The sequence below is a fragment of the Primulina huaijiensis genome, chromosome 1 (genome assembly GCF_012295235.1).
Source record: "Primulina huaijiensis isolate GDHJ02 chromosome 1, ASM1229523v2, whole genome shotgun sequence".
NCBI lineage: Eukaryota > Viridiplantae > Streptophyta > Magnoliopsida > Lamiales > Gesneriaceae > Primulina > Primulina huaijiensis.
The window spans coordinates 22,496,656-22,520,625 of record NC_133306.1 but is presented as its reverse complement, the minus strand read 5'-3'; the positions used below and the strand labels follow the sequence as shown (position 1 = coordinate 22,520,625).

Here is a 23,970-nt window from a genome sequence, read left to right as displayed (position 1 = left end):
TACATTTCTTTTTTTAATTAATAATCAATTACACGTTTAAATCTTAATCACGCTATAATAAATAAGAACTTAGCTGTCTCGCATGGAATTAATAGTTTGTGGGGACTTTACAATTCGTCCACTTTATTCTTTTATTGGCGACTCAAAAAGTCTCAAACATCACCAGCAAATCTGAATTACATTTCTAATTTCTTCAACTTATTAATAGCTTAAAATAATAAATCATGCCTCTGAAAATTTCTCTTCGATTCACATCTCACAGCTGTGCAATCTCTATTATGGATCCCGCTAAATTTCTCAAGGAATCTATTTATATTGACATTGTCAAAAGAGTAGTCTTTCACATGATGGTATCACGAATCTTTATCTATGAGACGGGTCAACTCTACCGATATTCACGATAAAAAGTAATAATGTTAGTATAAAAAATAATATTTTTTTATGGATTACCCAAATAAGAGATCAGTCTCACAAAATACGACATGTGAAACCGTCTCGCACAAGTTTTTGCCTCGTCAAAATTATGAAATTAAACAAACATCAGGGCTTGTTTGATTTAACTTTTTTTTTTTTAACACGTTTCATTTATTTTTAAGTATAGAAAATTCACCTTTCGGGCCCAACAGTATAATCCACAAGAATTGGACCAAAATCCAGCCCAGCAAGAAAACCTAAAACAATGTTGGCCCATCGACGGAGACACAGATCCAATAATCAATGTCGGTTCATTTTCTTTTAACAAAATAAACAATAAAAGAACTATCTTTTTGATTTCGTACCAAAATTTGTATATTTTTGCTTTAATTCCAAGCATTTGTACATAAGTTAATTACATTTATGACACTGAAAAAGAAAATCTGTGAAAAAAAAAGGAAATCATAAATTATAAGAATATGAAAATATGATAAAATTCAGCATCTCTTTTTTACATAGCACTGTAATAGACTGAAAACAACATATTTATACGACTCAAAACATTAACATATAACAACAATATTCACAACAAAAAGGTAAACTTCAAAGTCTGAACATTGTGCAAGAACCCCAATTTAAAGTTTGATTAATAAATAAATGAATAAATCCCTTTTAACCTTGAGTAACAACTTCAGAAGCAATTGCCACCGAAGTTGTTGAACCAAGAAATTCTCCATTTTCATTGGAAAAATTATTTTCTGGACATTCTTCAACCTGATTCTCTAGTTCTCGGATTTCTTCTGAGCTAGGTGCATTGATTTGCACTTCTTTTTTCTCTGTCTCCCCATTCTTTACTTTTTTAGCAGCCAAAGATTGTCGTGTACGAGGTTTGGATTCCAAGCTTTTGATGGATTTCTTTACCGAAACCACATTGCCCTTATCACCATTTGCCTCAGAAGACTTATCTAACGCCTGATTTTCTTTAGTTACGATTGGACTGAGAGTGGAACCTCCATTTTCAATCGAGTTCCTAGCAGTGGATTCAGTGCTTTTACGCCTTCCAAGCTTAGGAGATACGGGTCGTGTAGTTGGAATCTGATCAAATGAAAAAACAAAATAAAAGGATCACGCTGAACTAGTTTTACTAGTTTGATCATCAAAGATTAATGGGTCTCACATACCTTCTTGAGTTCAGCTTTTGGAGGGGGATCTTTGTAGAAACTCGGCATAGGTGTAGCTTTAAAAGTCAAACTCTTCCTCAATTGCTTAATTTCTGCCTCTTGATTCTCCTAACATATCAATCACAAGAACATAAAATCATGAAACAAACCAAATTCCATCATAGGTATGAGAACTTAACAGCACATCGGTTTCCTGTCTGATCTCAAGCACCTTGGATTTTGCTTCCAGATTGCTCACTTCAACTTCCTTGGCATGTATTTTCTTCTCAATCTTCGAATAAAACTGATGATCAATAGCATGTTATTCATCGGAAGGTTCAATATTTTTTGAAAAAAAATACGGAGATATGTATGGCACATGGTTGACCTCTTTTCGCTTTTCAGCACGCTCTTCCAATCTAAATGGGAATGCTGAGACATTATTCTTATGTTGAGGAGTAGCATTTCTGTTCAAATCATGCAAATTAATCGACGTTACTGTTCTATGGGAAAAAATTTAAGACAAGAAAAAGGAAGATAATGGTGTCTAATCTGAAACACTACGATGAAGTAATGGAACCAGTATCCTCCTCCTCCTTAACAGGCAACGCATTGTTGATATGGTCTGAATTCTTTTCAACCAATCTTCGAATATAAACAAAAAATCAACAGTCAGAGCATCATTCGAAGAAGCATTACATTAAATGACGAGCTTCTAAAGTGACAAAAACCAATGAAATATAAAGAAAGGCCACTCCCACATACCCAGCAGAACCCGGATTGGCCGCATTTCCATTCGCATTTTCATGTTTCACTGGCTGAGTCAGCCACATACAATTGCTCAATTGTCAGAAAATATACTGAGAATGCAAGAAAAATGACGGGACAACATGCAGAAATTAAGGTTTACCCAAGATTGACGAATCCTTGGTGCGTTCCCTGAACTTGTTACGCCCTCAAAATGCTCTGGTTTTGCACCATTTTTCTGCGACTTCACTGGATGCGTGTCAATGCTTCTTTTCATAACATCGGAGTGGCGGCCTTTGGCTGGAAACGAGAGGCTCTGGCTCAAACTAGGCTTGGTATTACGGCCAAGCACAACCGATCCTTTCGAGCCAGTAGATTGATTCTTGGATGATTTGTTCTTTGGACCATTACCATTGGAATCTCGTTTACTTTGAGTTGATGCTCTACTTTTTGATACAAATTCAGACAATTTGGCTTCTGGACCAGAAGAATCGACACCCTTCTTTTCGTTTATCAAATCTTTGTACACTTCTTTTCCACCAGAAACTGGTTCTCTGTGGCTGATATTTTCTGTCTCAACCAAAGTTGACCCTTCCCCATTAATTTTCTCTGTGTTGAGTTTCTTTTCGTCATCAAGTTGAGCTCCATTATTCGATTCCATCCCAGAATAAAGTATCCTAGACAGATCCGCAAAAGTACAATAATCAATGACCCAAAATAAAAAATCACCCCATTTTCAACTGAATTAAAGCAACAAGTAAATGAAGTCGGCAAATCTGAAAGATATATATAAGAAAACCCAAGAAAGAAACTTCAAGTCTTGAGTTACTGACATTGGATCCAGAATATTAGTTAACAAGGTACATATAAAAAACTGATTTTTTTCCCAGTAGTAACAAAGCCAGTTCAAGATTTTACACCGTAAAATCAAACAGAGCATTGGGTCGAATGCTAGAGAAATACCATACTTAACAATCACAGATTCAAACAAGAGATTCCAGAAAGATCAGAATGGAAAACCCATGGATCTTGAACAAGTTGGTGTCAAGAAACTTGAGCAAAATCTAGAATAACAATGATCAAAACAGTAAAAATTTGATCCCATTCCAGAGCCAGAACAAGATTCGAAGCAGTTAAGAACGATAAAACAGAAGGATTAACCTGTTTTAAGGAAGTTGGATTGATGATGGCGAGATCGTATTGAAGCGCAAAACTGTGCCGCAGAGTAGAATTATGAGTGGAATTTGAATAATGTTTTCTATAAAAGGTGACGTGTGTAGTTCGACAAAACTACGTGAGAGGGAAGAGCGAGGCAAGCGAAATTACCGTAATGACCAGTCAACCAACCATATCCAATAATAATTTCATTTTTAACAAGCAACACAAATTCTTAAAAAAACCAAAATAATCTATATAATATCAGATTCGACGACTGTCCCCAATCTCTAAATTCCAATCATTTTAGTAGGGAAATTTATAGGAGGTTACTCCTTTTAGAATTGGCAAGTTTGCACCAAGTCATGCAGAGCAAACTTTTTTAAATTATGCACTATTTAAAAAAATATTATCTTGTTGATACATGTAGTATTTATCAAATATTTTTAAATATCTATATGTTATGGGATATCACAATCTGAATTTGCAAACCAATCAAATAAAAATAATTAGGTTATAATAAAAAAAATGTGTCGAATATTTTAAAATTTTTTGGACACTTTTTTTTTTATAAATAAAATTGATAGTTGTCCTCTGCATATACAAATTCCGAAATTTACTACTTAGAATGAATGTTCCTATGCTTGGAGAAGATGCATCAAAGGTACTTAGTCTCTTGGATATTTACTCAACTTGATAAGTTCATGGTGAAATCAACAAGCAACCAACAATTTCATACTGAGTCATTTATTTTTATGCCATTTATGTGCTCAGCTTGCGATGATAGTAGCAAAAGGACAACGACATGTTATTTGAAAATTTAACTTTTTGCTTGATAAAATCGGTATAGTAGTTCATCTCGGTCGAGTTTTATGCGTTCGACGGTAGAAAATATGAAAAATATAATATATCGGTTTGATGTTTAGTTTTATACATTTAGATTTTTATAATGAAATTGATGTTACGTGGCTTAAAATTGTGGTTTGTCCCAACTTTCAAATATTCATATATGAGATGATATGATACTTGATCTTCAAGGTAAGTCGATGTTAAAATAATATATTTTTCTAATTTTCTTGGTTTTTGTCGTTTTGGAGGGTAAATTGGATATTTAAGCATCTCCAGAAGTCAAATATTGGTCATGGCGGCTGTTACAGGGAGGGTAAAGGCGTAAAATAACATTTTTGCCAGTGAAAAGTACAAGGGCGATATCGTAAAAACGGAGAAGACAAATTATTGATTCAAATAAAACCAACCGAAAGAAAAACTGTAGAAGAACGTGGGGGGTTACTAAACCGGAATGTTGGGGCCATGGGGTTGTCGAGCGGAAGCTGACGTGGTTATTTGGAGCAACCTGATTGGTCCTCTTCTTGACGTGTCATCACCTATCTTGATAGCGAGCAGCGTAAATTAGGATAATGCTCCAATTATTATTGTTTTTATAGTGGAAGATGTAGGGATAAAAACGAATTCAAGAACTTGAATCCGTAAAAAGTTTATTCGAGATCATTCGTTAAGTTTATCGAGTCGAATTCAAATTTGAGTTCGAGTTCGAGTTCGACAATTTTATTGAGTCGAGCTCGAGCTTAAGGATATTTGATTCCTAAGCTCATAAAAATGTTCGCGAGATCGAGCTCGGCTCATTTATGTGGCTTGAGCTCAGTTAGTTTGTTGGGCCGTAAGTGTGCAATAACTCAACCATTGGAAGACAACTATATGGTCTCACATCGATATATGAGTAAAAGATGGTATTAAAAGACTAAATGAGAAGTTTATCTCCTTAAATTTTCATATCTTCGTCACATTTTTGGCTTAAAATGCTCGACGAACTCGAAAACGAGCTTTCTTGACTAGCCGAACTCGAGTCAGTCTCATTATACATGATAAACGACCTATTAACAAATCGATCTCGATCTATTCGTGACATTAGTAATTTCAATATGAGCCGAACTCGAGCCTCATGATAAAATCTCGAATTGAGCTTGAGATCGTCTTAAATTAGTCGAGCAAATCTGATACTGTTCGGCTCTACTCGTTTACATCCCTAATACACACATTGTTTTAAGTTGATCAAATGATACTAATCATTTAACACTAAATTGTTCCTACTTTAAAAAGATTAAATATTTTGGTGTTTCTCACGATGGTTGCCATGATGTCTTATTTTTTATATAATAATATAGATAATATATTAGATTTATATATAATCAAAATTTTTTTATTAATAAAATCGAGTAGCATCTTATATAAACTAAAATATAAATAATATCACTTGTAAATAATTAATTCTATACACAAGTTATATATTTTTATATAAGAAAACTATGGTGAAAACGTCTTATAAATCAATTTTATGAGATAAATATCTGATTGTACATATTTCATGAAAAAAAATATTATTTTTATGGACGATTTTCTGTATACATAAATAAAATATTTAAAAAGACATAACCAATAGCACGTTTCGTATGTTAATAGAAATTGGGTGCATGATATTGAGGTTGGCATAGCTCTATCAGAGTGATATTAGCCGTTGGTTTGGGTCAAAGCAATTTTCCGTCGTTGGATGAGGAAAAAGGCCGAGGGATACTCGTGGGTGATATGTTGTATTCAAAGCTGGCCGCCTCTTGTGTACAACTGGAATTTGTGTCACTCCTAATCAACCTCTCATTTATTATCCATTTAATTATACTCTTAAATTAAGTGTCTCTCTTGATGGAAATTCTTCGATCGAACCAAATTCATTAATCATGTTTGCTCCAAAAAATTTTAATGAGATATTTCAAAATCCTTTGTCTTCCCATGCATATTCATACATATTAAAAAGATTTCAATTGACAAACGACTATACACCATTTCAAATTCATGAATTTTTAAATATTCTTTAAATTTAAGTCTAAATACAACCTAAGAGTTTTCGGATCAATCACGACATCCTTCATAAAAATTTGGCTTATGAATGGTTAGGTTGCAAATGAATAAACACGAGCAAATTGAGACCCAAAACACTATGAAACACGAAATCCACGGATGAATCCCCCACTCACTCCTTCATAAAAGTTGTATCACTTTCACTTAGATTTTCATAGAATAAAAAATCACTCAATTTAAATTTTATATGAGAGAGACATGCTCGAAATACTAGAACTGCTTGAAAAAAGTCCGAAGAATGGTTGAAAGTTTTCTGATCATGTCTAATGATTATATCTCTTGAGTCGTTGATTTATGGCAGAGTGATAAACATAAAAGTTGTAACCCTTTTTTATTTTTCCATAGAATCAATAATCACTCGATTCCAAATTTTTATGAGAGATTTATCATCAAAATATCAGAACTGGTCAAGTCTAGCAAGCAGCGGTATCTGTGTGCAGAACCAGAAAATTCATCACGATTTATCATATTCTAAAGCTCTGATTAGGACTTTGACTTTAGAAGATGATTTGTATATCATTATAGTGGTCTCTAACGCATGCTAAATTATTTCATTATGATAATCGAGCTTAGAGACATGACCAAAATATCAGACATGATCAAATCAAGTTGTTTGTTGTATCCGTGACTTCCAACTTGATCTTGAAACCACTATTTCACCTAGATAACATCCGAACTAGACTGACCGATCTGATAAATGATTTGTTGCAAATTCGATTTTCTATTTAGTCATTTTACCCGCTTGTCAATTTGATCAATTAGCTATGAGATGTTATTGAAATAATGTAGTTTACCATTATCTAGCCATTTGCTAAATTCGAGTTCTAGTTTTCAACTTGTGACAGTAAATTTTAATTTAAATAAATATGTTAAAAACACAAAGATTACTAACATTTCCACAACCCAACACTAGCTTTTGTAGAAAGCTGGGAAGGACTGAACATAGAGTTTAGTCATTGACAATAATGTATATTATTTGTTTAAAGTATGATATTGAAATCTTTATTTTGAAGCACTTATGTGTATGAACAAATGATATAAATATATATTCTGAACATATCTTATTTATGTTATACTTGATTTATGTCTCACTACTTATATGATTAAAATATATGAGATTAATATCAGTTAGCCATGACATTCATAATATGTACTTCAATGCATAAGTTCGATATCCATTAAATTATGAATATCTGTATATACACGATACTACTTTTATTTTTAAATTTCCGTTGAAAAATGAATTTAAATGTCATGAAGATTTTCCTGTTTATCGGGTGACGACCATATAACTCATTCACCAATATCTCTCAGATAAAAATGAAGAAGCAATCGAGGAAGATGATCAATCCAATTATGGGGATCGGATGGTGAAATAGATTTGAATAATTCAGTAGATAAGTTTCTGTCATATTGATTCCCTATTCCATGATGAATTTTGACTATCCATCGCAAAACCCTTACATTGTAGATAAAATGATTTGAACTTTCAACATTCAAATCGTGATTAATGAAATGCCGTTGGTCGGCGTCTCGGCCACTAGCTGGTCCGTAGACCCCATTTTTTAACGAGGAAATTTCCAAGGAAAAAAAAGTAGCATCTGACAAGGTCTCTTCTCCATAGCTTAACTATATATAAAGACCTAATTAATTAAGCTTCAGGTACGCTTTGTCTAAAATTCTCTATTTCTTTATTAAATTCCCCTTTTCCCTTTATCAAGACCGCACAACAGAAGACCGGCAAAAAATGCATGATACTGAACATTTTATGAACAAGAAGAAGACAGTGCCAACATTGTTGCTTTCTTCAGACAAACCAACTAAATCCAAGAATGTTGCCACTGATTCATTCCCTGCATTGCCCGTCCGAGGATCCATCAAACGCCGAATCTTCTCCAAATTCTTTCGTGTATTTAAGACGGTTTTCTATGGTAATTCTGTGTGATAATTAAGAGATTATTTATGTCAGTTTTCCATCGTTGGGATGTAACTCTGGTCCAGTGGTCTATCTATGATTTATTTCAGTCGTTGGACCGTGTATTTCTGTAGCATATATAACGATCATTAATTCACAAATATATATGGTTTTGTGTGGCATATTAGCTGTCTTCATTTTCACATATAAGCGCAGCTTAAGTTTATAATCTGTTCTTTAACGCTCTAATTTTACAGTTTCAAATGTGAATGCATTGTGTAAGTTTAAATTTTTGGAGTTCATTTCTTTCTTGAGTCTAGCTAGATGTTTTATGATTTGGTTGGAAATTAACATTAGATCTTTGAAAGAAAGATTAATCTCATGAATTCTCCCGCCTTCGTTAGGCCACCTGATGGTGTAAATTAGAGGCTAAGTAGGTAGGGACTGCAAGCATTGAATTGAGCCAAGAGATCTCTTTCTAGCAACAACTTGTACAAAGGATCCCCATAGGATATGCAGGAGACGCCAGCCGGATCAACCACAAGTGAGTGGTATTATGCGACTGATCTTTTGGTTATTCCCTCGAACATTCCATAGCCTGAAATCGCCTATTACAAGATATTACAAACCAATGTTATTACTTAAAGCATGTACCTCTTGCAAAGGTTATCTTACCATATTCGGTACTCGGATCTTAGTTCTATATACATGCCGAACACGTAATAGTGCACCTGTTGGAGTAATAGCAGAGATTTGTGGTTGGAAACTCTCCATGTTAAGAAGATATGATGATATTTTAAGACGAATTATTACATAAAAGTTTTCTAGTTTGAATATTATTTTATGATTTTTTTAAGTAAAAAAAATTCATTGATTAATTATTTATTATGTACTAGCGACGTGACACAAGTATTGTGTGTATATAATATAATAAATATAAAAATATTATTTGTTGCTTATATATAACATAATTGTAAAAATACTAATAAGTGCATAAAACTCATGTGAGACCGTCTCACGGATCCTAATCTGTGAGACGGGTCAACCCTACGCATATTTACAACAAAAAGTAATACTCGTATAGCATAAAAAGTAATACNCTTCGAATAAAACTGATGATCAATAGCATGTTATTCATCGGAAGGTTCAATATTTTTTGAAAAAAAATACGGAGATATGTATGGCACATGGTTGACCTCTTTTCGCTTTTCAGCACGCTCTTCCAATCTAAATGGGAATGCTGAGACATTATTCTTATGTTGAGGAGTAGCATTTCTGTTCAAATCATGCAAATTAATCGACGTTACTGTTCTATGGGAAAAAATTTAAGACAAGAAAAAGGAAGATAATGGTGTCTAATCTGAAACACTACGATGAAGTAATGGAACCAGTATCCTCCTCCTCCTTAACAGGCAACGCATTGTTGATATGGTCTGAATTCTTTTCAACCAATCTTCGAATATAAACAAAAAATCAACAGTCAGAGCATCATTCGAAGAAGCATTCCATTAAATGACGAGCTTCTAAAGTGACAAAAACCAATGAAATATAAAGAAAGGCCACTCCCACATACCCAGCAGAACCCGGATTGGCCGCATTTCCATTCGCATTTTCATGTTTCACTGGCTGAGTCAGCCACATACAATTGCTCAATTGTCAGAAAATATACTGAGAATGCAAGAAAAATGACGGGACAACATGCAGAAATTAAGGTTTACCCAAGATTGACGAATCCTTGGTGCGTTCCCTGAACTTGTTACGCCCTCAAAATGCTCTGGTTTTGCACCATTTTTCTGCGACTTCACTGGATGCGTGTCAATGCTTCTTTTCATAACATCGGAGTGGCGGCCTTTGGCTGGAAACGAGAGGCTCTGGCTCAAACTAGGCTTGGTATTACGGCCAAGCACAACCGATCCTTTCGAGCCAGTAGATTGATTCTTGGATGATTTGTTCTTTGGACCATTACCATTGGAATCTCGTTTACTTTGAGTTGATGCTCTACTTTTTGATACAAATTCAGACAATTTGGCTTCTGGACCAGAAGAATCGACACCCTTCTTTTCGTTTATCAAATCTTTGTACACTTCTTTTCCACCAGAAACTGGTTCTCTGTGGCTGATATTTTCTGTCTCAACCAAAGTTGACCCTTCCCCATTAATTTTCTCTGTGTTGAGTTTCTTTTCGTCATCAAGTTGAGCTCCATTATTCGATTCCATCCCAGAATAAAGTATCCTAGACAGATCCGCAAAAGTACAATAATCAATGACCCAAAATAAAAAATCACCCCATTTTCAACTGAATTAAAGCAACAAGTAAATGAAGTCGGCAAATCTGAAAGATATATATAAGAAAACCCAAGAAAGAAACTTCAAGTCTTGAGTTACTGACATTGGATCCAGAATATTAGTTAACAAGGTACATATAAAAAACTGATTTTTTTCCCAGTAGTAACAAAGCCAGTTCAAGATTTTACACCGTAAAATCAAACAGAGCATTGGGTCGAATGCTAGAGAAATACCATACTTAACAATCACAGATTCAAACAAGAGATTCCAGAAAGATCAGAATGGAAAACCCATGGATCTTGAACAAGTTGGTGTCAAGAAACTTGAGCAAAATCTAGAATAACAATGATCAAAACAGTAAAAATTTGATCCCATTCCAGAGCCAGAACAAGATTCGAAGCAGTTAAGAACGATAAAACAGAAGGATTAACCTGTTTTAAGGAAGTTGGATTGATGATGGCGAGATCGTATTGAAGCGCAAAACTGTGCCGCAGAGTAGAATTATGAGTGGAATTTGAATAATGTTTTCTATAAAAGGTGACGTGTGTAGTTCGACAAAACTACGTGAGAGGGAAGAGCGAGGCAAGCGAAATTACCGTAATGACCAGTCAACCAACCATATCCAATAATAATTTCATTTTTAACAAGCAACACAAATTCTTAAAAAAACCAAAATAATCTATATAATATCAGATTCGACGACTGTCCCCAATCTCTAAATTCCAATCATTTTAGTAGGGAAATTTATAGGAGGTTACTCCTTTTAGAATTGGCAAGTTTGCACCAAGTCATGCAGAGCAAACTTTTTTAAATTATGCACTATTTAAAAAAATATTATCTTGTTGATACATGTAGTATTTATCAAATATTTTTAAATATCTATATGTTATGGGATATCACAATCTGAATTTGCAAACCAATCAAATAAAAATAATTAGGTTATAATAAAAAAAATGTGTCGAATATTTTAAAATTTTTTGGACACTTTTTTTTTTATAAATAAAATTGATAGTTGTCCTCTGCATATACAAATTCCGAAATTTACTACTTAGAATGAATGTTCCTATGCTTGGAGAAGATGCATCAAAGGTACTTAGTCTCTTGGATATTTACTCAACTTGATAAGTTCATGGTGAAATCAACAAGCAACCAACAATTTCATACTGAGTCATTTATTTTTATGCCATTTATGTGCTCAGCTTGCGATGATAGTAGCAAAAGGACAACGACATGTTATTTGAAAATTTAACTTTTTGCTTGATAAAATCGGTATAGTAGTTCATCTCGGTCGAGTTTTATGCGTTCGACGGTAGAAAATATGAAAAATATAATATATCGGTTTGATGTTTAGTTTTATACATTTAGATTTTTATAATGAAATTGATGTTACGTGGCTTAAAATTGTGGTTTGTCCCAACTTTCAAATATTCATATATGAGATGATATGATACTTGATCTTCAAGGTAAGTCGATGTTAAAATAATATATTTTTCTAATTTTCTTGGTTTTTGTCGTTTTGGAGGGTAAATTGGATATTTAAGCATCTCCAGAAGTCAAATATTGGTCATGGCGGCTGTTACAGGGAGGGTAAAGGCGTAAAATAACATTTTTGCCAGTGAAAAGTACAAGGGCGATATCGTAAAAACGGAGAAGACAAATTATTGATTCAAATAAAACCAACCGAAAGAAAAACTGTAGAAGAACGTGGGGGGTTACTAAACCGGAATGTTGGGGCCATGGGGTTGTCGAGCGGAAGCTGACGTGGTTATTTGGAGCAACCTGATTGGTCCTCTTCTTGACGTGTCATCACCTATCTTGATAGCGAGCAGCGTAAATTAGGATAATGCTCCAATTATTATTGTTTTTATAGTGGAAGATGTAGGGATAAAAACGAATTCAAGAACTTGAATCCGTAAAAAGTTTATTCGAGATCATTCGTTAAGTTTATCGAGTCGAATTCAAATTTGAGTTCGAGTTCGAGTTCGACAATTTTATTGAGTCGAGCTCGAGCTTAAGGATATTTGATTCCTAAGCTCATAAAAATGTTCGCGAGATCGAGCTCGGCTCATTTATGTGGCTTGAGCTCAGTTAGTTTGTTGGGCCGTAAGTGTGCAATAACTCAACCATTGGAAGACAACTATATGGTCTCACATCGATATATGAGTAAAAGATGGTATTAAAAGACTAAATGAGAAGTTTATCTCCTTAAATTTTCATATCTTCGTCACATTTTTGGCTTAAAATGCTCGACGAACTCGAAAACGAGCTTTCTTGACTAGCCGAACTCGAGTCAGTCTCATTATACATGATAAACGACCTATTAACAAATCGATCTCGATCTATTCGTGACATTAGTAATTTCAATATGAGCCGAACTCGAGCCTCATGATAAAATCTCGAATTGAGCTTGAGATCGTCTTAAATTAGTCGAGCAAATCTGATACTGTTCGGCTCTACTCGTTTACATCCCTAATACACACATTGTTTTAAGTTGATCAAATGATACTAATCATTTAACACTAAATTGTTCCTACTTTAAAAAGATTAAATATTTTGGTGTTTCTCAAGATGGTTGCCATGATGTCTTATTTTTTATATAATAATATAGATAATATATTAGATTTATATATAATCAAAATTTTTTTATTAATAAAATCGAGTAGCATCTTATATAAACTAAAATATAAATAATATCACTTGTAAATAATTAATTCTATACACAAGTTATATATTTTTATATAAGAAAACTATGGTGAAAACGTCTTATAAATCAATTTTATGAGATAAATATCTGATTGTACATATTTCATGAAAAAAAATATTATTTTTATGGACGATTTTCTGTATACATAAATAAAATATTTAAAAAGACATAACCAATAGCACGTTTCGTATGTTAATAGAAATTGGGTGCATGATATTGAGGTTGGCATAGCTCTATCAGAGTGATATTAGCCGTTGGTTTGGGTCAAAGCAATTTTCCGTCGTTGGATGAGGAAAAAGGCCGAGGGATACTCGTGGGTGATATGTTGTATTCAAAGCTGGCCGCCTCTTGTGTACAACTGGAATTTGTGTCACTCCTAATCAACCTCTCATTTATTATCCATTTAATTATACTCTTAAATTAAGTGTCTCTCTTGATGGAAATTCTTCGATCGAACCAAATTCATTAATCATGTTTGCTCCAAAAAATTTTAATGAGATATTTCAAAATCCTTTGTCTTCCCATGCATATTCATACATATTAAAAAGATTTCAATTGACAAACGACTATACACCATTTCAAATTCATGAATTTTTAAATATTCTTTAAATTTAAGTCTAAATACAACCTAAGAGTTTTCGGATCAATCACGACACCCTTCATAAAAATTTGGCTTATGAATGGTTAGGTTGCAAATGAATAAACACGAGCAAATTGAGACCCAAAACACTATGAAACACGAAATCCACGGATGAATCCCCCACTCACTCCTTCATAAAAGTTGTATCACTTTCACTTAGATTTTCATAGAATAAAAAATCACTCAATTTAAATTTTATATGAGAGAGACATGCTCGAAATACTAGAACTGCTTGAAAAAAGTCCGAAGAATGGTTGAAAGTTTTCTGATCATGTCTAATGATTATATCTCTTGAGTCGTTGATTTATGGCAGAGTGATAAACATAAAAGTTGTAACCCTTTTTTATTTTTCCATAGAATCAATAATCACTCGATTCCAAATTTTTATGAGAGATTTATCATCAAAATATCAGAACTGGTCAAGTCTAGCAAGCAGCGGTATCTGTGTGCAGAACCAGAAAATTCATCACGATTTATCATATTCTAAAGCTCTGATTAGGACTTTGACTTTAGAAGATGATTTGTATATCATTATAGTGGTCTCTAACGCATGCTAAATTATTTCATTATGATAATCGAGCTTAGAGACATGACCAAAATATCAGACATGATCAAATCAAGTTGTTTGTTGTATCCGTGACTTCCAGCTTGATCTTGAAACCACTATTTCACCTAGATAACATCCGAACTAGACTGACCGATCTGATAAATGATTTGTTGCAAATTCGATTTTCTATTTAGTCATTTTACCCGCTTGTCAATTTGATCAATTAGCTATGAGATGTTATTGAAATAATGTAGTTTACCATTATCTAGCCATTTGCTAAATTCGAGTTCTAGTTTTCAACTTGTGACAGTAAATTTTAATTTAAATAAATATGTTAAAAACACAAAGATTACTAACATTTCCACAACCCAACACTAGCTTTTGTAGAAAGCTGGGAAGGACTGAACATAGAGTTTAGTCATTGACAATAATGTATATTATTTGTTTAAAGTATGATATTGAAATCTTTATTTTGAAGCACTTATGTGTATGAACAAATGATATAAATATATATTCTGAACATATCTTATTTATGTTATACTTGATTTATGTCTCACTACTTATATGATTAAAATATATGAGATTAATATCAGTTAGCCATGACATTCATAATATGTACTTCAATGCATAAGTTCGATATCCATTAAATTATGAATATCTGTATATACACGATACTACTTTTATTTTTAAATTTCCGTTGAAAAATGAATTTAAATGTCATGAAGATTTTCCTGTTTATCGGGTGACGACCATATAACTCATTCACCAATATCTCTCAGATAAAAATGAAGAAGCAATCGAGGAAGATGATCAATCCAATTATGGGGATCGGATGGTGAAATAGATTTGAATAATTCAGTAGATAAGTTTCTGTCATATTGATTCCCTATTCCATGATGAATTTTGACTATCCATCGCAAAACCCTTACATTGTAGATAAAATGATTTGAACTTTCAACATTCAAATCGTGATTAATGAAATGCCGTTGGTCGGCGTCTCGGCCACTAGCTGGTCCGTAGACCCCATTTTTTAACGAGGAAATTTCCAAGGAAAAAAAAGTAGCATCTGACAAGGTCTCTTCTCCATAGCTTAACTATATATAAAGACCTAATTAATTAAGCTTCAGGTACGCTTTGTCTAAAATTCTCTATTTCTTTATTAAATTCCCCTTTTCCCTTTATCAAGACCGCACAACAGAAGACCGGCAAAAAATGCATGATACTGAACATTTTATGAACAAGAAGAAGACAGTGCCAACATTGTTGCTTTCTTCAGACAAACCAACTAAATCCAAGAATGTTGCCACTGATTCATTCCCTGCATTGCCCGTCCGAGGATCCATCAAACGCCAAATCTTCTCCAAATTCTTTCGTGTATTTAAGACGGTTTTCTATGGTAATTCTGTGTGATAATTAAGAGATTATTTATGTCAGTTTTCCATCGTTGGGATGTAACTCTGGTCCAGTGGTCTATCTATGATTTATTTCAGTCGTTGGACCGTGTATTTCTGTAGCATATATAACGATCATTAATTCACAAATATATATGGTTTTGTGTGGCATATTAGCTGTCTTCATTTTCACATATAAGCGCAGCTTAAGTTTATAATCTGTTCTTTAACGCTCTAATTTTACAGTTTCAAATGTGAATGCATTGTGTAAGTTTAAATTTTTGGAGTTCATTTCTTTCTTGAGTCTAGCTAGATGTTTTATGATTTGGTTGGAAATTAACATTAGATCTTTGAAAGAAAGATTAATCTCATGAATTCTCCCGCCTTCGTTAGGCCACCTGATGGTGTAAATTAGAGGCTAAGTAGGTAGGGACTGCAAGCATTGAATTGAGCCAAGAGATCTCTTTCTAGCAACAACTTGTACAAAGGATCCCCATAGGATATGCAGGAGACGCCAGCCGGATCAACCACAAGTGAGTGGTATTATGCGACTGATCTTTTGGTTATTCCCTCGAACATTCCATAGCCTGAAATCGCCTATTACAAGATATTACAAACCAATATTATTACTTAAAGCATGTACCTCTTGCAAAGGTTATCTTACCATATTCGGTACTCGGATCTTAGTTCTATATACATGCCGAACACGTAATAGTGCACCTGTTGGAGTAATAGCAGAGATTTGTGGTTGGAAACTCTCCATGTTAAGAAGATATGATGATATTTTAAGACGAATTATTACATAAAAGTTTTCTAGTTTGAATATTATTTTATGATTTTTTTAAGTAAAAAAAATTCATTGATTAATTATTTATTATGTACTAGCGACGTGACACAAGTATTGTGTGTATATAATATAATAAATATAAAAATATTATTTGTTGCTTATATATAACATAATTGTAAAAATACTAATAAGTGCATAAAACTCATGTGAGACCGTCTCACGGATCCTAATCTGTGAGACGGGTCAACCCTACGCATATTTACAACAAAAAGTAATACTCGTATAGCATAAAAAGTAATATTTTTTCATGGTTGTACTAAATAAGAAATCTGTCATACAAATACAATCTGTGAGACATTCTCACACAAGTTTTTGTCATCTATTTATATAGATTATTGACGTAAAATTGAAAAGATTTTTGGTCCGATGAGTCATATCAAAGTGATTATTCTAATGACCTTAAATTTTATAATATAGTAAGTATAGATAGTATACACACACACAAAATTTCGTCCACAATTCACTCTTTCTTTATAGAATTCTTCACTCTTTCTTTATAGAATTCTCTCAGGTTTCAACTCACTCTTGTTTTGGAAAGATCTCAAATGACTTCATGGGATTCAAGCACGTGAAAATCTTAGATTTTTCCAAGAATAATCCACAGAACAAAACCAAAAAATTTGAAATAATTCACAGTATAATTTACTATCAAAAACTTATAATGCCATATATCTATTCTTTCATGTTCGTTTTTTGTACACACGAATTGAATAAAAAGATCCCGAGGATTCATGGTCTTCTTGTCCTAATCTTTAGTCATGACTTTCAAAGTTTGAAAGGAATGAATGCCAAAAGCTTCCAGGTTCTTCATCAGGCACATCAGAAGTCTGTCAGCATAATAAATTTTAGCCAAAACTGAGCTAAAACTAAAATTTAATAGGCTAAATCTAACTAAAAACGGGTGATTAGAGTTGATTCTTGTATTATCCTAATTTATAATTTTAATCCTTGTTGGAATATTCTAGAATGATGACACTTTCTAAGAAAACCTTAAAAAATTGGGGGAAAAAGAAATTATATATATTATTCTAGAACTAAATTCTAATATCAATTACACAATTAATAGACTAGGTAGAAATTAATACCAACCTGGGGAAAAATCTGATCAAGACCAAACCCTTCAAAGTTATAATCCATCTGATTCACTCCGTCAAAATTATCAAGGGCGAAATCTACGGAATCGTCGAACGGAATCGTCCGGCCCTTATGGTTAGACTCGACAACTGTTTCTCCATTCACGTTGTTGCTGGGAATTTCATTCACGTTCATGACCAAGTTGTTTGAAACATTAGCAGATCTTTCAATGTTCTGTTTCATGTTGTCTATGCTGCTTGAAATATTATTCTGTGTCATGTTGTTTGGTTCAAGTGAACCGATAGAATCTTCTACGACTTTTGTGGGAGGAGCTTGTTCATTTCTTTCTTTATTTCTGACGAGGAATTTAGGTTGAGCACCCTTGGCTATACGAGGGTATGATATCCATGCCTTTTCGGCTTGGAATGGCCGTTCGAATCGTCGCTCTTCGAAGATACTGAACCATGTTGGTTGCTTTCTTGATTAGGTTTCCAACCTTGACGACACTTCTGCATAAATTTAAATGGAGTGCCGTGAAGCAATTGAACGAGAAGCAAAATTTAAGCAAATTAATGACAAATAATTAACTTGATTATTGAAATATATAAATGAATTATTAAAAATAAACTATCCATGAAAATTTGATTGTCTGAATAAATTATTTATAAAATTAAAATAATAAATAAACTGAAAACTGAAAATATTTTGAGCATGGGAGTAAGAAAGCAATCAAACCTGAAGATGGCTGGCAACTTGCATTCTCTTCAAACCTGGCACATTCATCAGCTCAAGAATGTCTCTTGGAAAACATCCTACTCAAAACATCAAATACATGTTCAACTCCATGTTAGCTAATAATGTTAAGCAGAAGAAAACGATTCGTGATAAGATGGATGCTATCATCTGGACCATCAGATCCACTGGTGACGACGTCCCTGGGGCGATCAGTGGAGATGGTGCACTACAAGAGAAACTCATGGATAGCGATGGTTTTAAAAAAAACAGTCGCTAAAAAAATCCATCGCAAAGATTTGATTTCGCACTACTGTTTTTACTAAAACTATTGCTAGATTAATTAGCATTTTCGGGTATTTTCCCTCATAAAATGAGTACGTACTCAGTAAAAATAAACAAATTTAAAAGTTTATACGCTTATGGAGATGAATGATACCCATCTCTCTCGAAGAATATTAGTGTATGGAGATGAATGGCAAATTAAAAAACAACGTGCATGTGCCAATCTCCTGCAAGAAGATGAGAATACATACTTCCTTCCCCAAGTTCCTTGACCGCCTCGACGAACTTCTCGTGAAGTTGTTGATTCCATTCCGTGCAAATCTTCGGCTTCTTGCTCCTATCCCGGGTGTCATGCTCCAAACCACCCTTTCGATACACCATGTTTCTTGATCCGAGTTCATACACATTGATGTTGGCTTCAATATTATTGGGATGGATAATATTCCCTCCACCGTTTAAGATGAAGTTTGAACTCTGGATGATGCCTATCATTTCTCTAAATTTAGCACTTTCTTTGGCTTTTCGGGCATTTTCCCGGAGCACATGTTGCCAAAGGTACTTCAACACGTCCATGGTGGCTGGCTTTTGGATGAACATGAACGCACCATCTTCTATGGCACACTTCATTAACGCCATATTTGAGTCATCTGACATCACTACATTTGAACACAAATAAAAAAACGTGATTAAACAAAAATTATTTGACACGTACAAGATCGTATCACAAAGAAATTTATTTAAAGGTGCACATTATGTGCACTAGATGAACACGTGCGCACACATACACAAATATTATTACACTTACAAATGACAGTGTACCCCATGTTGATTGCGTCGTGTGCGAGCTGAAATACTTGTACATCAGATGACCATCACAACATCGTACTTCACCTTTTCTTTGGCTAACATTGATGAATGTCACGCTCCGAGACCGGGGTTAGTCGACACCGACGTTGCTCATCAATCACATAATCGTCAAACAACAAACCTCGTAGTACAGTATATACCAAAACCAGTTTATTTATCATAATCAACAAAAGAATCGTCTTTACAACTTAAATACCAAAATAAACTGATTAAAATGTTTTAATAGTGCGGAAGCGATAAACATAAACGAAGCTTTAAAACTTCTGGAATAACTCGAGATCTTCTACTATCCTCAAAATTGCTCTTGCTCTTCTTCATCCATTTGCTCTTCATTCTTATCTGAGTGGGGAGGAAGTAAAGGGTGAGTATTTTGGGAAATACTCAGTAAATGGGGGCCGATCATGCATAACAAATATCAAGGATATACATACGAATAAATTATCGAAATCTCAATATTAAGCATGTTGAGTCAAATACTAACACAAATACGAATATAGCACTGAAAATCATCTCATTTTCTATGGTTTTACTGATCAGTCCCCTATATGTTACTTCTCTAAGGGGCGAGGCCAAAGGAACAGTTATTATAACCCATCGCATCAGGGCCTAAACAAAGCATATCAAAGTTCGGAATTTCCTTTATCATTTTTAAATTGAATCATTACTGTGCATTTCAAATAATTCAACATGCTTTCAAATATTATAACTGATATCGAACAACGAATAGTTCAGGGGATTTCATACTGCAAATGGAAACGAATATATCATGCCGATCGAATTTTCAAAGTCATATTTAATTTATTTTCGAAAAATATCATGCTCACTTAAAAAGAAAATAAGTGTGCCAAATCTTTTATATAATAATATATATATATTCAAAAGTCCACTTTAAAAATAATTAAACCAGTGAACCATATTTATTGAAAGAATATACATATAAAGAGCCACTTAAAATAAACATAAGTGTGCAATTTTATATAATAATATCAAAAACCCACTTACATGATTTCGTTTGGATTAAAACGCTAGAAAGACGTGCTAAAATGAACTCCGTTCGAACAAGGTCGCGGCAAAGCTTCGAACTTGGCTGCTGTAATGCTTCGAATTTGGCATATTTTCCAGCAGCTATATTTCGAATTTCTGTAGCTACGGGGAGGGATTTTGCAGTATGTGAGGTGAGATTACTACCACCTAGGTTCTTCTTATATAGGCTTGGATAGTCAACTACGGTACTGTTTAGTTCAAGTACTTGTAAGTACTAATATAAATAGTCCTATCATATCACTTGTTTTGTACAAGTATTATTTATCTTGATCAATCAAATTATTAATTATTTATTTCACATCAATCAAATTCGTAATAATTTATCTCACATCAATCAAATCAATAATATAAAATTACGATATTACCCTTAATAAATAATATTATTAATATTCTATTAATATTTTCAACAATGACAAAATGGTAATATCATATTATCTCAAATTTAATCAATCAAATCAATTAAATCAAACACTATATTAACTATCATTTTCTATTTATTTTATCAATACAAAATATTATTTATCTTCATACTATATATCTCATACCATGAACCAAACGGTACCTACAAAGTAAGCTTTTATCACTTTCTTAATGTTGCTAATGGCTTAGTCAAAGGGATGATTACACTCTTCTCTCCCAAATGAACGTGGGCTCTTCTTGATTCGAGATACATCCGAGATTCATGGTGTAATGGTGAGTGATTTTGGCTTTCTTAAGTGCAAATAGAGAGTGATTTTGGGCTGCATGAATCTCCTCCAAGATTGATGCACTTCCATATTGCAATGTCTTCACAATGAAGCCATGGGTCTAACTGCCGTGACTGTATTCTTTTATAGAAAAAGTTACGTGTTGCTACCATGTCAAAGTTTGAAATTGGTTTTGCACTTCAGAATTCTTTCTGCATTCTTTTGAATTTTAAAAAATATATATGGTCAAATCTATCTTAAATATATAACTGCTTGATGTTAAATTTCCAAGAAAAAGCCAACTTTATGGCGTGTTTTATATTGAAGAAATTAATGCAGACACGGTTGGATTGTACGAATAAGCAAATGCTGTTAATTTATAAGGGCTTTTTGACATACGAAACAAATTAAGCACAATCTTTTTTCTCATTGCATGCATGCTATACAAGTATACTTTTCGAAACAAAACCAATCCCGTGCCTCATTTCCCAAGTGGATTATCAATTAGATTGAATCCTCACCAAGGAAAAAGAATAACTTTACCTTGCACCTCGACGAGCATGGAGGTGCTTTTAGCTTCGGAATTCAAAGGGTCCAAACTTATGTTTGAATTAATTTTAATATGCTGATAATAAAATATATATGAATCGTGATGGATATTTAATTAGAGATTAAAAAAAATCATCTTTATTGTATCACCTTCTTTCTTGCAATATTCTATTTGTAGAGATACATGCATGATATAATTATAGTTGACTCAAAATAAATTTCTATATTCATATTGTATTGGGTAGATGAGATTCAAGAGTATATGATGAAACATTCAACACTTAAAAATTATACTAGAATAATTGGTCGCCCATCAAGAATTTTATTTAATGTTATAACATATATATTCACTCGTTTATAGAAAATATCAAATAATTATTATACTCAAAACTAAACATAAAAGGGTGATTACATGTTAGCTGGTATGGTCTTAACTAGTCAATGAAGACCCGAAACACAATTAGCTCATCATATTAGGCTAAAATCAATGAGCCATTGGCGTAATGGCATGAGCGTCTGATGAGGTCGCGATCTTGAGTTCGAGACTATTTGTAGAATCTACCCCAAATTTGTAGGAAAAAAATCAATGAGACGTGTGAACGTGATCAATTACACAGAGCAAAAGTATTAATTCATGTATGCTGCGTTGGCAACAATGACTACATCAAACTTTTTTCTCTATTGTCATTGTCATTAATTTTTTTTTAATAAATGCAGGTTTGAAAAAGTTGGTCAGGAAAATTCAAAGGAAAAAAGGCCAAAAAATAGAGCTTCTTTCTGATATATATCGACCTTATTTTCACTTTTTCTTTTCATTCTACTCAGTAATTAACATTTGAAAACCTATCATCATATTATAGCCTAAATACAAACAAATATGAATAATTTTCCAGGCTCAAAATACAACAAAATGTTTGATTTTTATCGTTTCGACGGAAAGAAGACAAAGAAGGCAGTAGCACTATTACTTTCCAAGGACAAGCACACCACCAAACTCAAAAACAACATTACGACAAATTCTTACCCGCTATTTCCAGGCCGAGTGTAAAACCTACGAATTCACGTGAGTGTAAAAACCCACGATTCTAAACTCGTGATATTATTTTGTAATTTAAAGTTGTACTAGGTTATCTAAGATTTTTATTTAGTTATCTCATTATTTTTTTAAGATTGTCAAGTATATTTAAAGTTGTGTGGGATAATTAAATCATGTGTAGAATATCTATGGAGCCTGAGATGTAAGATGATATTGTGCATATATTTTGATCTTGGGATAAATAAAAATAGGCCATGATCGAAGAAATTAAAAAGGAGATATTGGATATATAAACGGGTAAATTTTGAGACATAAATTTTAATTTGAAAAGAAAATACATGATAAAGGTATGAGATTTGAGATAATATTGATACACATGGATCAAGATCAAGAAAGAGGATAATGCAATCTGAGAATTTTTAATTTTCATGTATTTATATATAATTTCAAAATTATGTAGATAGGGAAATTCCACACCATAAGGAAATACAGACATGAGAAATTCAAAAATTTGCCTACCAAGTTTTCAGGAAAAATCAAGAGTCTTATTTTTTTTGATAAATTACCATTAAATTCGAACCAAATTAAATAGGAAAAATTTTAGAATTTAAGTGCAAATATATAATTGTACTGCAAAATAATAGATCTACCAGATGCTGGAAATTAGACATTTGAAAATCACACCTAAATTTTACTTTATATTTTCGAAATTCTCTCTAGTCCTCTCTAGGAATTTTCGAGCTTTTGCTCTCCCAAGTTCTGTCGAGTGTCGAAGCGCTGCTATAGTGCAGATCCAGGAAAAGATTCGAAAATCCCAGTGCACGGAACCTCTCCACGTTTTTTCATCCAGATCTGAGCTAAGTGGACTTGTTTTAAAAATATGATTTTTCGTTTTTTCAAAAATTTGGTCGAGTGCAATTCTTCTTCTACCCTTTTCTTGATCACAGATTATTGTATGTTT

At 33.2% G+C, this 23,970-nt stretch overlaps 2 protein-coding genes across 3 annotated transcripts; both read right to left on the bottom strand.

Moving 5' to 3' along the window:
* Positions 1-882: 882 nt before the first annotated feature.
* On the bottom strand, positions 883-2,982 carry LOC140985293 (uncharacterized). 2 transcript variants are annotated; one of them, XM_073453109.1, is made up of 7 exons: positions 2,485-2,982; positions 2,340-2,392; positions 2,139-2,219; positions 1,963-2,041; positions 1,780-1,878; positions 1,596-1,703; positions 883-1,509 (listed from the first exon to the last, which is right to left on the bottom strand). In XM_073453109.1, the coding sequence occupies exons 1-7, from the start codon at positions 2,980-2,982 to the stop codon at positions 1,087-1,089; spliced, it is 1,341 nt and encodes a 446-aa protein (XP_073309210.1). In that variant the 3' UTR covers positions 883-1,086. The 2 variants fall into 2 exon arrangements, with proteins under 2 accessions (XP_073309210.1, XP_073309217.1); XM_073453116.1 differs by having other exon boundaries at positions 1,807-1,878.
* Positions 2,983-9,428: 6,446 nt separating this feature from the next.
* On the bottom strand, positions 9,429-10,538 carry LOC140985309 (uncharacterized). The gene is made up of 4 exons (XM_073453128.1): positions 10,041-10,538; positions 9,896-9,948; positions 9,695-9,775; positions 9,429-9,597 (listed from the first exon to the last, which is right to left on the bottom strand). The coding sequence occupies exons 1-4, from the start codon at positions 10,536-10,538 to the stop codon at positions 9,453-9,455; spliced, it is 777 nt and encodes a 258-aa protein (XP_073309229.1). The 3' UTR covers positions 9,429-9,452.
* Between the last annotated feature and the right edge of the window lie 13,432 nt (positions 10,539-23,970).